Below are 20,037 nucleotides of genomic sequence, written 5' to 3'. Positions count from 1 at the left end.
CATTATATAGGTATGGCCAACGTTCGATTTCGCAAACCTCAGCACTCCCAATAACAAGAGTAGTTTCCTTTTACCCATTTTCTCTTGGTGATATAAAATACAGATTGCCTCTTGGGGTTCAAGTCAAGATACCTAGAAGTTGACTCGGTTTTGGGACGTGAAGCAACCTTATATATCAATTTATTTCATTTTTAACAGATGACATTTTTCTTCACTTCCTATTAGCCATTCGGACTTGGTAACAGATCTGGCCTTCAGAATGCACCAGCTCTACAGCGTTCCTTGCGGTAAAATACCCCTTGCGGCCATCGATATATATCACTTTCCTCAGCAAATATGTTTCTGAATTGAAATGGCCAACGGTGCTACTAAAATTCATCTTTATAATCAATCCGAAAAGATGGGTGTGCGAAGGAAAAAGAGGCGGGCATATTTGACAGTACGGAGAACTCAAAACACGAATCCATCGAAATGACAGCCTGGATAATATGCTAAATACGCATGAAACTGGGATTAATATAGATATAAAGAGAGCTATTACTGTTCGTTAGTAGCTAGATTGGACTGAACTTCAGGAACCAGTAAGTTAACCCTGAAGCAGGATCCAGAAAGGAGCCTGATCTCGATAGTCCGGATTACCCTGTCACCGTCTTCGAGCTTGGATGGTCTGAATCGTTTTTAGGACCTCGTATCGACATGGATTTGTGGCTGGTCGGTACCAGTGGAGCAACACACGTCGTGTTTATCCCGAAGTGGAATGCACGTTAGCCAAGTAAAGGGTTACTTGGATGTTCAAAGGTAAAGGCACCTGGACAGATTCTAAATTCTACAAGGAAGCAAAACAAGGTCAAGAGACTGCCATGGGCTTTAACATTGTTTGCGTAAAACCAAGGTACTATGCAATATCACTGTAGGTTTACAACATTTAGGCAGACGTTCCTCGTACAGATTTTCAATCTCTAAAAGCGCAATGACATTTTGTAGCTGGACACATCGCCCAAATGTACTCGAATGGATTTTTGTCTACTCATCTCGATGCCACTAGCGGGTAAATTTGAAGAGATATGGGACAGACAACTTGTCTCTTGCCCGTGACCTTCCTCCGATAAAATACTCATGCTCTCCTTATAACGCCCAGCTTCTGCATAATAAACTGCTCTCCGACCAAGACGATTCCTATGATCTTTATTTGCGCCGGATTCAGTGAGCTGTGCAATCGACCCATATCGTTTGATAACGGCGACGATGAAGGGGGGTTCCAACCACGAGACTTCTTCGGGATGTTAACGTTCGCCTTCTTCTGCAATAAGAACGACACTGCGGAATAATTTCTGGAGCTGGCAGCAGCATAAAGTGCAGTTTCACCGTGCGCTCCTTGATAATCTTTGAAAGGGCCGTATAGAGGCAAAGCTTGGCAGGAATTGATGTTCGAGTAGATACCCTTGATTATATCCTCTCCATTTCGAATATTCGTGATCCAGAAGTCCCGTGGAGCATTTTTCCTGATTTCCTTGAACCCGTCCACGAGATACTGACACACTTCTGCATGCCCATGTGCTATAGCAAGAGTAAGTGGTGTACAGTTATTAAGACGCCCTTCTATGTAGGCTGAGAGAAGTGGCGCTTTCCAACTAGTGGCATATGGTCCAGAAAAAGTTGGCATACTTCGTAGTCCATAACGAGAAGCATTGTGGATGGGAAAGTGTTTCCAGTATACATCTGATGTGAAAAAAAAAAAAAAAAAAAAAAAAAAACAATTCATCGTGAATGATCATCTTTGAACTCGGATAGGATACGACCAAGGAGAGATAGAAGATAATTAGGGCATTTGCAGCATGGTAGGGGTCGGATTCGAAATGCGTCGCGAGTAGTTTTGATGACTCATTTTGACAAGCATTCCACCTACGACCCAAATGGTATAGTCAAACTTGGGGAATCCAATATGGCAGGTGGACTTCATGAGCTCAAATAGCTTATTGAGGCAGTTCTTTGAAACATGTATTATCGAGAGCCGAGTCAGGACAATAACAAAGCTCCAGCGCTACAGCATCAATTTGTCTTTCGTGCGTGATCGACCTGTGGCTTTAATGTACGCCTTAATTCTTCTTGTATGAATTTGTCAACACTTTCAAGGATTGCGTGCAATGTGTAGAGTTGTCTTCTCATATGACTCCACATGCAACATCCAGGTCAAGCGCCACATGACCACCGTTCTTCGTCAGATCAGGGTACCAAATCTGTGCAAGATTATTTGAGGATGGTGAAGTACAAGTCCTCGTCGTCAAAACTTGGGTAGTCGCCTTTATCATGACCTCAACTCGCCTCAACTTGCGCACTGAGTCGACGTACATTGAAAATTATCCTTCTGCCAGCTTCGACTTGAAAGTTTCGATTTGTGATTCCATTCAAGTCCGTTGGTCGAATTCGTCCACCAGATTGTTAAATTTTTGCAGCATCTTTTCGAATCCATTTGAATTTACGGTTTTACACCAACCTTTGTAGATCGATGTGGCACTGGATCAGTAATCCCAAGAAAGAGAGTAGCTCTGGTTCATCGGCAGCCTCCCAGTATATGTTCTGCTCCCAGTTTGGGCTATCTTTGAACGATTTGGGACCACTGTGCCATACATGGTACTTTGACACCTCGCCTCAGATAGCATTGGACAGATACTTGTGGTATTGATTAAGGCTCTCGATTTGGTAAGTCATGCACTTGACTGCAGCTAGATATAATGTTAATATGCAACCTGATTATAACAGTGTCCATGACGAACTTACGAGTACAATCCCCTGATATAAGTTCTGCTTGTTCGGGTTTGAAACTTCGAGCAATTTTTATCTCTGTTTTCAATCCATCGTAGTCGATGCATTCGTGATGACAGAAGAGTGATCTACTCATGTGAAGTGTGGCAGCTGTGGAAGTTTATAGTGTTCCGTCCAGATAAAACATCTTTATACATGTCTATCAATTCCATACACGTTGAATATGACCATTTCAATGACTCTGCTTGTTTTTATCATGGATCATATCCATGCTTCATCTTGGTAATGTTGTTCTCGAGTCACTAGCCGATGTATCATCTCAAGTGGTCTACTATGATCTTAATGTCTACTTGTTCATCTTGGATACCAAGACTGGGAAAGTTAACCGATTATCATTGGCTGGAACGGTGACTGAGTCCGTCTGTAGCCCGTAAAGTGTCACCGCCCATTCACGCGTTGTTTACGATGCATGTTTACTACCTAGGTATCATTCTCCATTCTACCTCCTTCATGAATTCTATTCTGTCCATTATCCGGACTGATGGCTGACAATAGCTCACCCGATTACAAAGCTCTCTCAACGGCAAGCAGAGCTACCCAGGCAGGAAGCAGAGCTATACAGGGAGGCGGAAGCACAGATTCGACCGACACCTTTTACGGAGTTCACCCAATCTTGTCATAATTTACTTTCTCGTCGTTGAAAGTCGGCACCCCAACCAAGCCAACGAAGGGAAAAATCCCACCGCCTACTGGGAAATACTGCCCAACACGACATTGCTTGTGGTCAGACTGTCCGGTAAAGCAGCAAGAAGTATATAATGCTGCTCACACTTACCTGCAACCAGCGGAAAAAGATGCGCCCCCAAGACTTTGCATCTCTGGCTGGGCTGCAGGGCATTCATCGAAGCTTAACGCTCCGAGAGGTGCGGAGCGAGAGGGATCATGAATTCTACAAGCATGTAGCCGTTGAAGACAATGTCCATGATCTCATAGCAGAATTGTGCAAAATACCAGGTGCCCGAGAGAGGTTTCGGCTTGGAGATGGCATTATGTTTGATAATCATGCGAATACCTTGGACGAGCCAGGAAATGACGACGACAATCATTGTTGATGGGTCAATTACACATCATCCCAGACCAGGTCAATATTGTATCCATCGAGTCGATGGCCCACCGATACCTTGGTGATCACAATGGAATACAAGCCGCCTCATAAGCTCAGAGTCAAAGAAGACCAGTCAGGTCTTCGGCCAATGAATTTTTAGGAACATATCATTAACCGGCCACCAAATACCTACGGATATGAATGAAAATCTAAAGTACGTCCAACAAATTCTACGCCTCCTTCTAGTGGTCAATAGGGGGACGGTTGAGTGGGTGGGAAGGAGTTTCGGAACAGCGTTATAGCAGAGAGCTTGACGCTGGCCCAGGAGATCTCGAGATCAGAAAGGAAGATCCGCAAGCTAGGCATCGTGTACAAGGATCTGAGGCTTGAAAACATGCTATGGAATGACGAACTGAGTCGGGTCATGCTTATAGACTTTCACCAGTCTCGAATCGATCGCCGGCCGACAAGAGAGCGGGTTAAATGACCACTTGGCGTCCAGGAGGCGGAGAAGCCTAAACGACGTCGCCTTCTCAATACGTGATTGTCGTATAGTGAGTTGCTCTCTGGCACCCAAAGAGGTACTGCAGACAAAATGTCTCTCACAATAATTTATGCCCTAACTCATTTACTGCCTTAGTAAGCTAGAGCCTAGAATAAGCAGAGATCTGTGGGCTAGCGAAGCGCGTACAGTGTACAAGTAATATCGACACGTCCATTCAATGAGTAAGCATGTAGAATAGCTACTTTGCTAAGAGTCCAGAACAGAGCACTTCGTTACCACATAACATGAATTTAACTAGAAGGTTCAAAGAATTTTATGTAAAGTTCAGAATAATTGCCTCAGGCCATAGTCCAAAACCCAACCAATCAGCGAGCGCTTCCCCAGCTTTTGGAGAACCGAGGCATTCCGTCTCGGACCCCACCACGGCAGATACCATCAGAAGCTGCTCCCTAAAAAGGTGCCTCGGTCACGCTGAAGTTACATAGCCGACCTCCACGTACATATCTTCTTCATCTTTTCTTTCATATTCGCCTTTATATCCTGTCTAGACACGCTTTATATCTTCTGTCTTCAATCTTTCGCATATCCTTATACCAAACGGCCAACGTCGATACATCGTGTAACCATGGCATCTCCACGTGGGTTTTCCTTCTGCGCATTGATAACAAGCAGTCACCTCCTCGATGACTGAAAGATGAGCTGACAATATATTCCATAATAGAGGTCCTTCGCACCCCCGTCACCGATCTTCTCAAGATCAACCACCCTGTCCTCCTAGCTGGTATGAACGTGGCCGCCGGCCCGAAGCTCGCTGCTGCTGTTACAAATGCCGGTGGTCTCGGAGTCATTGGTGGTATCGGATACACCCCAGAAATGCTCCGGGAACAACTCAACGAATTAAAGGGATATCTCAACGATAAGAATGCGCCATTTGGCGTTGATTTGCTTTTGCCTCAGGTTGGCGGTAATGCGCGAAAGACCAAGTATGTTCTTTTTTGTTTTTCGTCGGGATCACATGCAAATGTTCCCGCTAATATGTATATTTCTGTTGCAGCCATGACTACACCAAAGGAAAGCTCAACGAGCTTATTGATATCATTATCGAAAGCGGAGCTAAACTCTTCGTCTGTGCCGTCGGTGTCCCACCCAAACACGTCGTTGAGAAGCTTCACAAGGCCGGCGTTCTCTACATGAACATGATCGGACACCCCAAACACGTCAAGAAATGCCTCGATCTCGGCGTCGACATCATCTGCGCCCAGGGTGGTGAAGGTGGTGGTCACACTGGTGATGTCCCCACCACTGTACTCATTCCAACCGTCGCAAAGCTTGTGCAGGGACACAAGAGCCCCCTCACCGGTGCGCCGGTGCAGGTTATTGCTGCCGGTGGTTTGTTTAATGGTCAGTCCGTTGCTGCGGCTTTGATGCTTGGTGCTTCGGCTGTTTGGATCGGTACTCGATTCATTCTGTCTGATGAGGCTGGTGCTTCTGAGGCTCATAAGGAGGCTGTTCGCACCGCCGGATTTGACGATAACGTCCGAACCATTATCTTTACTGTACGTTCCTTCTCCCTTTCTGGCTACCTATTCTTATTACTAACTCCACGCAGGGCCGCCCCCTCCGCGTCCGCAACAACTCCTATATCCAAAACTGGGAAGAAAACCGCCAACAAGAAATCAAAGAACTCACTTCCAAAGGTATAATCCCCGTCGAACACGACTTTGAGAACTTGCCCGATGACGTTGATGAGGAGGTTTTGGATAATGCCCGTCCTTTCCTCATGGGTAAAGTTTCTGCCGTTGTCACGGAGAAGAAGCCTGCCAAGGCTATTGTTGATGAGCTCGTGACCGATGCTGCTGCATGGTTACAAAAGGGTAATAAGATGATTGCTAAGTTGTAGATACATAACGATTTGTTTCTCGTTTCCGGTGTATTGGATATTTTTGTACTTGGCCTAGCATAATCAAATAGCCCATCTGTTTGTTATACAACTTCCCTTGACTTAAAAGTACGTATGGCTGTATGCATCATTCCTCATACAACTTTCTCAAATGCCGACTTTATATGCCGAGCTAAGAACCCGTAGCACTACCCTCAGCGCAGTCGAACCATTACCCTCTATGCATTTGGGGAACCAAAGCATGTTACTTGTGGAAACAAACAAATTCATCAACATTCAACACCCATATTCAAATTGAGAATATCCTAGTCGAAAAAAAAAGTAAAACATGCCATACTCGATTCACAATAAGCAGTGAACAGGCAAAAGAAAAGTCTTGTCTTCCATCATCAAACCCATTCCTTTTTCCATCAATCAATCATTCCAGAGCCCCATACTCAAGACACACGAGAAACCGTATGGGAGTGGCGTTTATTTTCTTTCAGATCCGACGCAAGTCCTTGTGTGTTCTCTCCGAGACCATATTTGTCTGTTTTATTTTTTGTTTTTGTTTGTTGAGGAAAGAAGGTGTGTAGGGCGTTTATCGGTACTTGACGAAACCAATGTCTGAGGACTTCTCACGGAAGCACTGTATCATAAATTCCACATTAGCAAACAATGCATTGACGAAGATGCGGAACACGACAGATTTGGGGTAGAGAAACTAACCTGACGGCAAACCAACAATCCGTACTTGCGGATAAGACCAGCCTTGTGAGCGCAGACACGGCTGGAAGAGAAAATATGTTAGCATGCGAGTTGTAACATTTCGCGATTTGCGATAATTGCTGGTGTGCTTGATGGTCCTCCATCTTTCAACTCGAGTATATGTTTCGCGCATCCTCATCCTTGACCCGATATCTTAATAATCCAATATTCATTCCACTCTCTTCATCTTTCTTGCCCTTCTTCTTCTTTCCAATTGACCACGTCCTCTAATCCCACCCCTTATCCAGAATCCTCCTCTCCCCAACCATCAAGCCCAACCAAGAGAAAGAAATAATCCTTACCATTGACGGCTGCCCTTGCCGTATGTGCGTGGGCGACTGTACCAAACAGACTCGTGCGACATTTTTCGTGTCTGCGTTTTTTTCCCAACAGGGGTGCTGCTACCTGGAAAAAAGATTTGGTGGATGGGCGTTTGGCGATTTCTTGTCGACGAAAAAGGGAGTTTGAAGTAACTAGTCCACAGCGGTAGGCGAAGGTTGGTAGTTTTGTGTGCCCTTAAACCCGGTTTGGTTACTGGCTTGGCATTACGGCTCCGGAAATGGCCTGTTGCTGTAAGCGAGGCCACGCGTTTGTGGGTATTGTCACGTGATATGGAGCACGGAAAGGGAAGGTAGGGCATCAGCCCTAGAGGGTGGCTGAATTGGGTAATCTGCTTCGATTGAAAACCTCGTTGCATTGCATTGCATACGTAGTTGTGTAGAAAGAGAGAGAGAGAGAGAGAGAGAGAGAGAGAGTATGAGGATGTTCCTGGACTATATGCTAGTTACTACATGTTGTTATCATTCTTAGCATACAAGATATCGGGGCTGGTATCAACAGAGTCATGATTTTCCGGAGTTTGTCCTGTCTACTAGGTAGTCAAGCTGGTCTATCGTATTACAGAATTTAGGATACGAAAGGTCCTTATAAATGTCATAACATATATTAACTAACTATCAAATCCTCATTATATAAATTTATCTATCGTCCAAAAACCCTCATCTCAATAGGACGAGTAATCAAATATGCAAACGCAGCAAAAGCAAAGCCCAATTCAAATCCAACGTCTCCACCAAACGGAGCTTCGCCGGCATAAAGAGCAATAGGTCCCACCCACCAAGTCTGACTCATACCAGTAACCATACCGGCAATACCGCAGCAAAAAGCGAAAACGGCAGCGATACCGGGGGGAAGCTTATCTGGTTGATCGTAGATGTCGGGATTGTATCCGCCAAAACCGCGCTTGAAGACAAAGTGGTCGGTGAGGGCGATACCTTCGTAGATGGCGAGCCAGTAGCCGATAAAGTCCATGAAATTCGTCAGGACGGTTTCGTAGTGGGAGTAGCCTGGAATCGCGATGGCGATATATACTCCGGTAGCGATGATAACGTAGATGAATCGGGGGACTTTGCGAGTCCAGCGGGCCAAAACCATAAGTGTAAGAGCGACGGAGTAGATGTTGGGACAGTTGTTGGCGATGATGGACAAGGCCAGGATAACAACGCAGAACTTGCCAAAGCCACCCAAGGGTCCAAAGAGGACAGCGCCCAAAAGACCGCCAGTACCAGACTCGGCATAGCCAGCAGCATATTTGTTGTCACCGCCGTTGATCTCAGTGGCAGTCATGACAGCGACACCGAGCATCTCGACGAAAAGCAGAGGGAAGAGCAGACCGATGGCAGTCGAGAAGAAGATCCAGAATCGGCTGCGGTTCGAGGGTTGATAGACCGTGTAGTCGGCTGCATAGCTAGTCCAGCCCGTGGCGAAGCCGTAGACGGTTGCGCCGAACGAGAGGACGGAGCCCATTTCAGCCTTTCCAGCTCCCATGGGGATATTGTAGAAGTCTCCGGAATGAGCAAACACTCCCAAAACGATCAAGAAAACGATGAAGGTAGGGATCCAACTCCAGAATTCGTAGGCGTGAACAACCTTGTAGCCGAAAAAGGTGATGACTAGAGTGCAGATGGCAATGATGACAATTCCGGCAGCACCAGGCACATCATGGTTGACAGCGTTGATCAGTTGGGCGCCGACAATCGAGTTTGCAGACGACCAGCCAATACAAGCAAGGACGTTGAAGACGGCGACTGTTCAGCAGTCAGAATTAGCACGGATAATCATAAACTTAAATCTCGCTGGGAGGATCGGCCATACTGAGTTTGACACCCCACCAGCCGAACCAGAAACGCGAGACCACCATTTGGCGCAGACCAAATTGAGCGCCGAAGATGGAGAAGAAGCAGACGGTCAAGACACCGAGCAAGTTGAAGAACAAAACGGTCAAGATACCGTCGACGAAACCGCATTGGAAGACTGATTGGCCGAGCACGCCAATAGCGAACGACGTCACGACCATGTTGGCGGCGAGCCACTTTATCAAGTCTCAGTATATTCATTCATTCATTCATTCATTCGCTATATGGTTATATTCATATGCAACGCACCATGCTTCCCACGTTCAAGTAGGACGTATCCGTTCGCTCGTTGTCCGGCACCCGCTCAATACCTCTCTGTTCGACGTTGAGCTTGCCAGCAAAACGCTGCATTTTGGCGTACCAGGAATCGCCATATTCAAACGTTTCGCCGGGAACTGTGCCGGAGTTGTCTTCATAGTAGTTGTTGACGGGATGCTTTTCGACATCCGCGGTCAAGTCGCTTCCGGACATCTTGTCTGTGCGGATTTCGTCTGTATAAGTGGATTAGAGATAGTGCACCGCGTCGAGATCGGACGAGAAGAAAAGGCCACACGACTTCTTTTAACAACGGATGCACATATCCCAAGAGGAATGGGGGATTGACCAACGGCACGAAAGAAAAGAGTCAGGACGGGGAGGAGAAGGGAGGGTTATAGCAGAATTTTATATAACAGCTGAGTCGCGTGTGCGAACCACGCTGAATTTTTTCCTGTTCTCGGGATTATCTCAGGTCGCCCCACCGAGGAAGGTGGTATCCCTCTTCATCTAGAAGTAGAAGGAGCGGGCCATTATCAGTGGAAACAACCTCAACCAATCATAGTCAATCACAGAGTTAGGTGGACCCACAGTCGCGTGGGCTTTGCCTGCACTAGTCCATTTTCAGACGAAAAAACCGATCTTGGCGGCTTGTGATTGGCTGGCATATGCACCTGCCCTAAGCAAGCACTTGCTTGTATCGACCGTGGCGCTGATAAGCCTCACAGCCAATCAGATACGCCGCGATTAATCACTTGGATGACTCTCTGCTCTCAGATCATAGAGATAACATATTTCTGAACTATCAACGCTTAGCCTCAACGCCAATCCTTGCCCCTATCTGTCTGCGATGCCACAGCTTCGGCCGCTCCCGCCCCCATACATCTTGTATGTCGCATTGCTCGGTGTGAATGCAACGGAATGCATCAGACAGGGTTGAGCCATGCATCATCGGATCGCAATACTCGAGATTGACAGCATCAGATCAAAGCACAATGATTTCATCGTGGCCAGCAATCCACTCTGTTAACCTTTTTACGTAACGCGAATATGATTCCCGGTTGATCGGTTTACGCTTGACAGGGCTAGTTGTGCGCAGGTTACATCGATTATCTGCTTAACATGTACGTAACTAAATGATAGTGATATATGGAGTGTCCAATCAGGCTGTTCGGCATCTGATATTGATCTTATTTCATGTCAATACTGCCTTCATATTTCAAAGACAAGTACTCTGTAGTAATACTCGATTGATCTTGCATCAATCAGACACCTCAATATAAAAAACGGAACTCCCCGATCCCCTGTCCGCCGGCGGAGCGTTCCTAGGCTTGCAGTCCGGGGTAAACAAGCTTGTCACCGCTATGAAGCAGATATGGAGAAGGGCTCGCTCATTATCTACGATTCAATGTTTGAGATAGTGTCTCATTTCGTCGTGGAGGATGTTACTACCTAGGTAGGTATGTGGTTTTATTGATGCCGAGACCTGGTGGTATTCCAAGGTCCCTGTTGGATACGTGGTCTGTGTCGAGTACATGTAGGAGGCAATGTGGGTTGTAGTAGTTATTCAGTGGGAATATTGCTTTGTCAGATATGTTTACGATGCTGGATTAGGGCTACTCGCCATAACCGGAAATACCCTAATCAACAGACTCCCGTGCCCCTGCCAGATACATGCATATATATCCACGTGCTTACTACTAGCGTACCACAACCTAACTCGCGTCGATCATAAGGCCGTATTATCGATCATAATAATATCGACACTAATTATACACATGCGTGCTAGACATGGAAATAGTATTTCCGTATATCAGACGAGATCCGCCGAGAAATTAAGAACCTCTGGACCGAGTGCGGTAAGCTCCTGGCCGACCACACATCTCTGACACCGGCCGGCTCCGTTCTGTGGTGATTAAGTGTGGGTAGCTAACTATCGTTTCGATATGCGTACCTACAGACTAGCTTGTGGTGACTGAGCCTGGAGGTGCGTATACGAGCGAGCCATTTTTATTCAGCTATTGCTGTGATACTCTATACGATTGCATGCCTTGAAAGGGGAGGTCCCCGAATAGAGAGGCCGCCACAAAAAGGTAGTCCATGATGGGCACCTAGTAGGCTCACGGAATCCAACGATCCGAAACCATATCGCTTTGGACTATTGTTCTATTGTGACAACTCGATCAATTCCTTCAACGCATAATCACTTTGACCATATTGAACCCCTTACCCGCAATCAGCCGCGACGCTTTCAACAGTCCTGAACAATTCCCCCCAGTTGTTTGTGCGTCTAGTAAAACACCGGATAGCATGCATTCCGTTGATGATTGGCTCCATGGTGTAGCCGTCGTTGTTGATGAGGAATATGGTCATGTCGAGACGGTTGCAGATTATGTCGCTGACTGCTTGAGCTGTCATTTGGAAACTGCCGTCGCCTTCAAAGAGGATTGTGCGTCCCTTTGGACATCCCGGATGGTCTTCGCTGGCATCCGATTGAGCGACGGCAGCTCCAATGCAGGCACCGAGTGTATCCCCAATAGAGAGCCAAGCGCCGGAGTTGATCATCTTGGTGTCGGGTGGAAGAAAGAAATCTTGACCTGCAGAACAAGCTGCCCGTTTCTGTCAAGATGATATCTCCTAATTTTGAAGAACCTGGAGATGCGGAACTAAAGCGTATCTTGATCAATCACGACATCGGCAATGGGTGCTGGAAGTCTTTTGGGTTCCTTCAGTCGATCACACAGGGTATAACGCTCCTCGATACGGATATTATCTCCCTGATATTGGTGGCCATCACGCGGGTTCGATAATCATGAGTTTCAGGGCGCGACGTTACGAACAAGGGATAACCAACAGACTGAACCGATCTGGCAGACGAGATTTTGCGTTCGATGAGGTCAGTGGGAAGCCCAATATAGACAGGCTGGCTCTTTTGCATACATGCTACCAGTATATCGTCGACAGTACAATCGATAGGAGCAACATCGATAAAAGCCCTAGTATCAGGCGACCAGTTACCAAGCATGAGCCGGCCACAGCTAATCGCCTTGTAAAAAGTAGAGAATAGACAAAAATTGCCATCGCCTAAGGAGTGATGCAAGTTGAGCTGCAGTTGCTGAGATCTTGTCGATGGCATACCAACAATATGCACGATGGAACCTTTTCGGTGAATGCACCCGCAATAGTATTCATAGCAGACAGCTCGCCGACACCCATTACCGTCATGAGGGCCGAGATACCTTTGATACGAGCGTCATCCGCAGCATAGCCGGCATTCAATTCATTTGCATTTCCAACCCAACGTAAGTCACAGGGCTGGACATAGTCGAGTGCTGTGAGATTGTAGTCTTTTGACACACCGTAAACACTGCGCGCACCGAGTTGATGGAGTCTCTTGAACAGGTACTCGATTAAGTGGATTTTTTCGAATTCTTCAACACCATCTTCTGGAATGGTTGAGGTGTCGTTAATTGACATCTCTTGCAAGCCCATTGAGAAATTTTCATTCCTAATGTTGTCGGGCTCGATACAGTAGTTTGCACCTTCAGAGTAACAGCTAACACTCTCTTCTCTTTCTTCTGAAACAGTGCTAGGAGTTTCCTAGTCTACATACAGCTAGATCCGGAATAACCCTCGCTCGTGTAACTTTCTCCGTGGCGTATTGCGCATTCGTAGATTTGATACGCCCGTAAATTACATGTATCACTACCTACTCGTAGGCTTGGGTAGTGCGCAAATTTATTTTACCTACTCCATAGTATATGCGTGTTTTTCCATAGGTGGCCGGTCCAATATTGACCCGAGATGTCAGCAGTGATTGGAGTAACTATAAACACGAAGAATCTGCCATTTACTTCGGCTTTCTCGCCCATATCTGACATTTTAGTTTTCGTAATATATATGTTGTTACTAAGGTATAGCGTTACTTTACAATAGATTCTCCTGGATCTTAATCGACAACTAATGTTAAATAAAAACGGCTCAACATTTTGTATAATTAATTCAAGGGTAGTTAGTTTACGGTATAATTGTGAGTAATCAACTCAATTCGTCTCAGATTGCTGAAGCTGGTTAATGCCATTCAAGCACAATTAAAGACATCGCTCCACTTTGCGCTTATTAAGTCCATTCAAATGAATGAGAATGGTGTCTAGCAAGAATAATCCTTTAGATCTGGATCGACTCCATCCGTGTTGAGAAGTAACTTAACTATTGCCTCATGCCCCTCTGATGCAGCTCTTGATAGTGGTGTCTGGCCATCATTATCCTTTAGATCTTGATCAACTCTGCCTGTGTTGAGAAGTAGCTTCACTGTTGCCTCATGCCCTTTATATGCAGCTATTGACAGTGGTGTCCGGCCATCATTATTCTTTAAATCTGGATCAACTCTATCCGTGTTGAGAAGTAGTTTCACTATTGCCTCATGCCCTTTTGATGCAGCATAAAATAGTGGTGTCGAGCCATCATCCTTTGGATCTGGATCAACTCCATCTGTGTTGAGAAGCAGCTTCACTATTGCCTCATGCCCTTTTGATGCAGCATAAAATAGTGGTGTCCAGCCATTATTATCCTTTGAATCTGGATCGACCCTATCCGTATTGAGAAGTAGCTTTACTATTGCCTTATGCCCTCTTGATGCAGCTCTTGAAAGTGGTGTCCAGCCATTATTATCCTTTAAATCTGGATCGACTGTATCTATGTTGAGAAGTAGCTTCACTACTGCCTCATGCCCTTTATATGCAGCCATTGACAGTGGTGTCAGGCCATTATCAGTTCTTGAATTTGGATCGACCCCATCCATGTTGAGAAGTAGCTTCACTATTGTCTCATGCCCTTCTGATGCAGCATAAAATAGTGGTGTCCAGCCATCTCTATCCTTTGAATCTGGATTGACACCATCCATATTGAGAAGTAGCTTTACTATTGCCTCACGCCCACTGATGCCGCGTAAACTAGTGGTGTTGAGCTATGATCATCCTTTGGATCTGGATTAGCCCCGTATTGGATGCTAATCCGAGCAGTACTCTCATTCCCGTATTTAGCAGCCCATAGTAGTGCGAAGCTATTTTTATTTTGACGGTCATACCGATAAAGACATGGAATAAACACGGAATAACAATGTCGGCCAGTCCGAGATAATGCGCTTATATCCTTTTCTGTTTCGAGGAATTCTGTCAGGAGTTGTAATAATTCAGTAGGTAAATCTATCAGTTTCATTGTGATTTGCTAGGGATGTTCATAGAAAGCGTTGAGAGGCTGGGAGTCGGGATTTCAGTCCAAGAACCCGTTGCTGGTCAACAGGAGACAGAAGTGTTAGGCTTGCTCTACTAACTTTACCAGGCAGTTTTAGAACACGTGTTCAGACTATTGTATTTTACCGCCATTCATGTATTGTAAATAAAATTCTGTATCGACAGATACTGTATTATCTCCGCATTAACATTATTCCTACACTATTCTATATTTATAATAGCGTCTTCTTGGCACTGTTTCAGAGGAAAGAGAAGAGAGTGTCAGTTGTTACTCTGAAGGTGCAAACTACTGTAGACGCTCCATCGTTCAAAGTGTTCTCCGTATTGACTAATGCGTCAAGCCTACGCTGTCATAGGAATCACAGCGATGAGCTTTCGAGAATCTGTGCATCATTAACAAAAAGACATGGGAAATGAATGAACTATCACAAGAAGGAGTTCACCAAGCTAGCATCTGATGTGGATGACCGCCCTTGGGAAGGGTAGAGAGGAGGTATAGCCAAACTCTCAGAAATTTTATCGGCCGGGAGATGCGTCATATAGATACTATATTTGTGCATATACCTTATCTCTTCGCACCTCGAGCCGGCATAAAGCCCCTTCGTTTGTTCTCGATGTCTTTATCAAACTGCCTTACCCGTTTATACAACTGAAACGTAAAAAGACAAAGTATCTGGCCCAAGTTTCGAGCTCGATAGAGGCGAGATTGTCCGTCCGCTTCCCGGAGCGCAATATACCTGGCCAGGCTATTGCACACCTTGGGACAAAGAGCGTGCACGTGCCACAAGTAGGATCCATTATTCGAGTGGCTATGATTTTGTTCGAATTAAGTCATATTTAGAAAGGACAACAGCATTGATAATGATACGTCAAGGTCTTTGGCGAATCAGGATATCATTGACAGCTTGAAACTGATGTTATTGTTGTTGTTGTTGACAATAGAAGCTGCCTTCCCTCGATCAATGCGTTCGCGGCCGCAGGTGGTGACAAATCATGAACCTGAGAAACGACTGAAGCATGCTGGCTTGAGTCGCAGAGAATAGAAATGGCAATAGTCCGGTCACCGCTCCTGATAACACCCCTGACCGAAGCACGCCTTTAGCATCAATGATTTCGGAAGCGGACTGGCAAGTCCATAGACGGATAACTTGTGAAGCATATTTAGCTGAAGCAAGATACTCCCATAATCTGTCATCATGTGTAAGTTTGTGAGCAGCTTTCGGTGGATATGTACGACTGTTCAGTCAGGACTGATGTATCCACTGTATCCGTTGTAGATGATGAATCATTCATCTGAGCCTCTAGTCCGTTCTATCTCCATAGGACAAGCATAAGCTAAGCCCTCCTATCAAAGGCTCGAAAGAGATAATAAGACCCAATGTAGCAGCATGAGTTTCAGGATGAAGTCGTCATGATAGACAGGTGTTTGCCATATTTGCATTTATCACGTGACTACTCGCTAGCTCCAGCCACAGACCGCGCCACAGAGGCTGCACCGGGAGAAAATCCAATCCACAACGCCTCCGCTCCGATATCAATAAATTTGATGCAGAATCCCACGATTCCCGACACACACAGCAACCATGTCGAAGCTTGAGAAGTGAGATTTTCTAGTTAACTTTGACCAGGAAAGAAAATGCTAATAAATTTATTTTTCACAGCCGCGCCGACTGGGCCGATGACGAGGAGTTTGACGACCCCTCCGCGCTCCCCGCACAACAAATCACAACCAACAAGGATGGCACCAAGACAATCGTTTCCTACCGCTTCAACGACGACGGTAAAAAAGTCAAAGTCACCCGCCGAATCCGCACAACCGTTGTCAAGGAACACGTAAACCCACAAGTCGCCGAGCGAAGGGCATGGAGCAAGTTCGGACTCGAAAAGGGCCACCCCCCTGGTCCTTCGTTCGATACCACCTCTGTTGGCGAGAATATCATTTTCCGTCCCAGCGTTAACTGGAAAGTGCATGCTAAGGAGGCTGAGAAGGAAGGTGAAAAGGGTAGTGTTAAGGATCAGTTGAAGGATAAGAAGGTTAAATGTCGTATTTGTCAGGGAGAGCATTTCACGGCCCGGTGTCCCTTCAAGGATACTATGGCACCTGTTGATGAAGCTACTGGTGCTGGTGCTGGTGTTGATGATGAGGAGCCTGCGGCTGGTGGATTGGGTACTGCTGGTGGCAGCTATGTTCCTCCTCATCTGCGCAAAGGTACCGCTGCGGCTGCTGCTGCTGCCGCAGGCGGCGGCGGCGGTGGCAAGTACGAAAGAGACGATTTGGCTACTCTCAGAGTTACGAACGTGAGTTTTCTTCCGTCTGTTTGCATGATAGTAGACGACTAACGACAGCCTAGGTATCTGAATTGGCCGAGGAGCAGGAACTCCGCGACCTCTTCGAACGATTCGGCCGTGTCACCAGAGTTTTCCTTGCCCGCGACAGAGATACGCAGAGAGCAAAGGGATTTGCATTTATCAGTTTTGCAGACCGAAGTGATGCAGCTCGCGCATGTGAGAAGATGGATGGATGTAAGTTTCTTCCCCATCAAGATCCGTTTACTCGTCATGTTACTGACATTATATGCTAGTTGGTTATCGCCATCTCATTTTGCGGGTTGAATTCGCTAAGAGAACTTCATAAAAAGTTTTCCGTTTCGTTTTCCCTTCGACACTTTTTTCTTCTTGCACTGTGAGACTGGTCTCTTTTGAATGGGTATTCAGACTCGTATATGGCAGACGACCTTTTCTTTTAGACTCTTCATTTGAAGTTTATGTACCTAGGTAATGCCCAATGATTATATTTTCACTATACAATTTTGCTGCTAAATTTGCATATGAGCGCGAATGATGACAAGTAGAAGCAAGTGAAGTATACGTACGGCAAATCGAATGACCTCCCTCGGAGTATAATCGCCAACTGGCTATGTAGTATGACTTGCATACAGCTTATCATATATCAACGGACTTCACACCATCATTAGGCTACAGATGTCTACACGCTCCACCCAAGGTTAAACACAATCATATTGTTAACAGCTCACCGCTTCGATGAGGCAAAACTATTATGCTCACTCAGACAAAAACCAAATTTCAAAACGCACCCAATATGCTCCATCCATAACTTGCTACGACACTCAAAATTGAGACTCAAACCGAGTCAATCTTGAATCTGTCTTGCAGCCTAGAGTAGAAGAGTCTTAGGGAGAAAGGTTTCGGACTACAGCCAAACCCATGGACAATGCGTCAACTTCAATCCCTGAAATGTGATAGTACCTATGCTAATCAGCTTTCTTCGTGTTTACCTAGGCAAATATGTTTCAAAAGAGAGAGAAATCGTCCTTTCTGGACTTCTACTTACCCAAACCTTGTAATAACAGAAGAGAGAAAAAAAAAAAAAAACCTCTTGGCCCAACCATGTACGATGTAACTATCCCAGCCCACGGTTCATAACCCAAAATAAGCCTCGTCTGTTCCCAATCCCTGTTTCCGCCATGAATTATCAAATCAAGTAATTCAGGTAGAGTGTCCTGCGGTTCGACTTTTCTTTTCTTCTTTTTTTACTTTCTTTCTTCCCATGGATTTGGCTGGATTTTTATGTAGAGAGGTACATGGATATCGCTGTATAAGAAAACAAGAGCCAGGGACTGAATAAATGGCATGTGATGTCTATATCTATTGGTTAGTGATTTTCTTTCTTCTGGAAACTTTCAACCTTTCCAAGTCTTTAAGATGCTTCTATCTTTACTTTAATCTATGTATCTTACATACGAAAAGCTTAAAGCTTTGACATGTATGTATGTATGATCTTCTAAACATCCGAAACACCGGATCTAGACTTGAACCCAGGCACCAAGCCCAACCCGAAAGGGTATAAGGAAGATGGTTGGATAAAACGGTGTCTTTTTCCTCTTCTGGGGGAACCGAAATTTGTTTTCTTTTTTTTGAGTTGGATATACTTGTTTCTTGTGGTGTATTGCTTGATTGGCTGCTTAGTCTATGCTTCATGGAACGACTGTCAGGTCGAGGCTGCAATGTTACATTACTATACCTTAAATTTGAAAAGCACATGAGAATCAGCCGTTTCCCTGTCATCATCATCATCATCATCTTCTTCTTCTTTTTCTTCTTCCTGCTGACTCCCTCCGTATAGACAGTGACTGTCATACAGAATCAGGTAGCTTGTACATTCTCAACATCTTAAAAATTTCCTGTTGGTAGTACAACACCAAACCAACGTTCCACAACTGCCCTTCCTTTTCTTCTCCTTTCCTGAGCACAACATAGTTGTTGGATGCAGGTCTCAGACAGAAGTAAATCAGGGGCAATCAAAATTATGATTAGAACTCGTGTCAAGCTTAAACATCGGGTAGACTCCATTGCCATGTCGCGGATACCTACATAGTTCCGAATTTTGCGTTACGTAGATATGTATGCTGAAGCTCCCCCTTTCGCCTTCCTTTTACCTGTTGGCTGTCGGTTGCATGACTCGCAAAGGTCGGTGGTTCGACCTATTCTATGACTTGGATTGGCTGCTCCCTGAAGAACTAGAGCAAGAGCTTATCCGGGTGGCAAAGTAGGATGTTCTGACTTCAGCGGTACTCAGTCAAAAAAAAAATACGGGGCTCGACGTTGAAATCCAGAAACTATATCTATTTGGTTGCACATCCAGGCCGTGCTCTGCAGAAAGGGCGGGTACATTACCGGTCTTCTGGGGCAGACTTTGGGCTCGGAAGTCACTCCGTGTGACCTTGTTTAATAGCTCTTCATCTAATTGTTCGTTGATTTAATTTCCGGTCATGTTCGAAGCGGATCCTGACGGGTGCTGCCACTTTTGTAACGCTGAAATGAGAAGTCAAAGCAGAAGCGGAAACAGCTTTAGACTACTGTCTAGCTTCTACCGTTATACGTAGCGGAGGTCGAAGACGGATATATCTCCGATTCTGGGATGTCGCTTCAAGCCGATAGATAGTACTAACAACATGCCAAAATGTAGTATTCACCGCCACTTGTAACGCTGTTGTAGTTAGCAGCATGACCAAATCAGATATTTCAGTCTTATAGGTCGAATTGGCAAGTTCATCCGCGCAGCAGCAACATACCATCCAACCAGACTGTAGCACGTCGAAAGTACACCTGGTCTATGGTTCAGGGAGATTCAATATTTTGATACCAACCGGTTGACCCTTCAACAACGGTGGCGGGATTGGCCCAACGACTCATAAATTGATATTAGAGGTTGCCAACCCCCCTCGGTCTGCTTTTTGAGTATGCTGAGCATGACTCTTCCTACCTATGGAGAAAAGAAAAGCCAGATCCGTCCG

The 20,037-nt window shown here is 45.6% G+C and overlaps 6 protein-coding genes across 6 annotated transcripts, besides 4 other annotated features; 2 read left to right on the top strand and 4 right to left on the bottom strand.

Moving 5' to 3' along the window:
• Positions 1 to 1,069: 1,069 nt before the first annotated feature.
• TSTA_122470 (uncharacterized protein) lies at positions 1,070 to 1,762 on the bottom strand (the record flags this gene model as incomplete). The annotated part of the gene is made up of 2 exons (XM_002482461.1): positions 1,070 to 1,719; positions 1,756 to 1,762. 2 exons carry the CDS (start codon positions 1,760 to 1,762, stop codon positions 1,115 to 1,117), a joined length of 612 nt encoding a protein of 203 aa, XP_002482506.1. The 3' UTR covers positions 1,070 to 1,114.
• Positions 1,728 to 1,754: a microsatellite.
• Positions 1,763 to 4,841: 3,079 nt separating the features above from the next.
• TSTA_122460 (oxidoreductase, 2-nitropropane dioxygenase family, putative) lies at positions 4,842 to 6,364 on the top strand. The gene is made up of 4 exons (XM_002482460.1): positions 4,842 to 5,011; positions 5,095 to 5,356; positions 5,428 to 5,929; positions 5,983 to 6,364. Exons 1-4 carry the CDS (start codon positions 4,999 to 5,001, stop codon positions 6,271 to 6,273), a joined length of 1,068 nt encoding a protein of 355 aa, XP_002482505.1. The 5' UTR covers positions 4,842 to 4,998; the 3' UTR covers positions 6,274 to 6,364.
• A 176-nt stretch (positions 6,365 to 6,540) lies between these two features.
• On the bottom strand, positions 6,541 to 7,512 carry TSTA_122450 (40S ribosomal protein S29). The gene is made up of 3 exons (XM_002482459.1): positions 7,323 to 7,512; positions 6,982 to 7,042; positions 6,541 to 6,901 (listed from the first exon to the last, which is right to left on the bottom strand). The coding sequence occupies exons 1-3, from the start codon at positions 7,382 to 7,384 to the stop codon at positions 6,854 to 6,856; spliced, it is 171 nt and encodes a 56-aa protein (XP_002482504.1). The 5' UTR covers positions 7,385 to 7,512; the 3' UTR covers positions 6,541 to 6,853.
• Positions 7,513 to 7,739: 227 nt separating this feature from the next.
• Positions 7,740 to 7,775: a microsatellite.
• Positions 7,776 to 7,942: 167 nt separating this feature from the next.
• TSTA_122440 (purine-cytosine permease) lies at positions 7,943 to 9,686 on the bottom strand (the record flags this gene model as incomplete). The annotated part of the gene is made up of 3 exons (XM_002482458.1): positions 7,943 to 9,107; positions 9,175 to 9,391; positions 9,465 to 9,686. 3 exons carry the CDS (start codon positions 9,684 to 9,686, stop codon positions 8,002 to 8,004), a joined length of 1,545 nt encoding a protein of 514 aa, XP_002482503.1. The 3' UTR covers positions 7,943 to 8,001.
• Positions 9,411 to 9,434: a microsatellite.
• Positions 9,687 to 11,283: 1,597 nt separating the features above from the next.
• TSTA_122430 (ankyrin, putative) lies at positions 11,284 to 14,373 on the bottom strand (the record flags this gene model as incomplete). The annotated part of the gene is made up of 6 exons (XM_002482457.1): positions 11,284 to 11,376; positions 11,595 to 11,628; positions 11,701 to 12,067; positions 12,213 to 12,585; positions 12,609 to 13,070; positions 13,654 to 14,373. The coding sequence occupies 6 exons, from the start codon at positions 14,371 to 14,373 to the stop codon at positions 11,284 to 11,286; spliced, it is 2,049 nt and encodes a 682-aa protein (XP_002482502.1).
• Positions 14,374 to 16,305: 1,932 nt separating this feature from the next.
• Positions 16,306 to 17,524, top strand: TSTA_122420 (eukaryotic translation initiation factor 3 subunit EifCg, putative; the record flags this gene model as incomplete). Its single annotated transcript, XM_002482456.1, has 4 exons — positions 16,306 to 16,322; positions 16,384 to 17,020; positions 17,074 to 17,245; positions 17,305 to 17,524. 4 exons carry the CDS (start codon positions 16,306 to 16,308, stop codon positions 17,355 to 17,357), a joined length of 879 nt encoding a protein of 292 aa, XP_002482501.1. The 3' UTR covers positions 17,358 to 17,524.
• Positions 17,525 to 18,822: 1,298 nt separating this feature from the next.
• Positions 18,823 to 18,845: a microsatellite.
• Between the last annotated feature and the right edge of the window lie 1,192 nt (positions 18,846 to 20,037).

Source organism: Talaromyces stipitatus, genomic scaffold (genome assembly GCF_000003125.1).
Source record: "Talaromyces stipitatus ATCC 10500 scf_1105507295555 genomic scaffold, whole genome shotgun sequence".
NCBI lineage: Eukaryota > Fungi > Ascomycota > Eurotiomycetes > Eurotiales > Trichocomaceae > Talaromyces > Talaromyces stipitatus.
This window is presented reverse-complemented; position numbering and strand designations above follow the sequence as displayed.

Coding starts and splice junctions, on each gene's coding strand:
- TSTA_122460 (XM_002482460.1), top strand. Junction 5,357..5,427: donor GGTAATGCGCGAAAGACCAA/GTATGTTCTTTT, acceptor TTTCTGTTGCAG/CCATGACTACACCAAAGGAA. Junction 5,930..5,982: donor TCCGAACCATTATCTTTACT/GTACGTTCCTTC, acceptor AACTCCACGCAG/GGCCGCCCCCTCCGCGTCCG.
- TSTA_122450 (XM_002482459.1), bottom strand. CDS start 7,384: ATGTCGCACGAGTCTGTTTGGTACAGTCGCCCACGCACATACGGCAAG. Junction 7,043..7,322: donor GGCAAGGGCAGCCGTCAATG/GTAAGGATTATT, acceptor TTTCTCTTCCAG/CCGTGTCTGCGCTCACAAGG. Junction 6,902..6,981: donor GATTGTTGGTTTGCCGTCAG/GTTAGTTTCTCT, acceptor TTTATGATACAG/TGCTTCCGTGAGAAGTCCTC.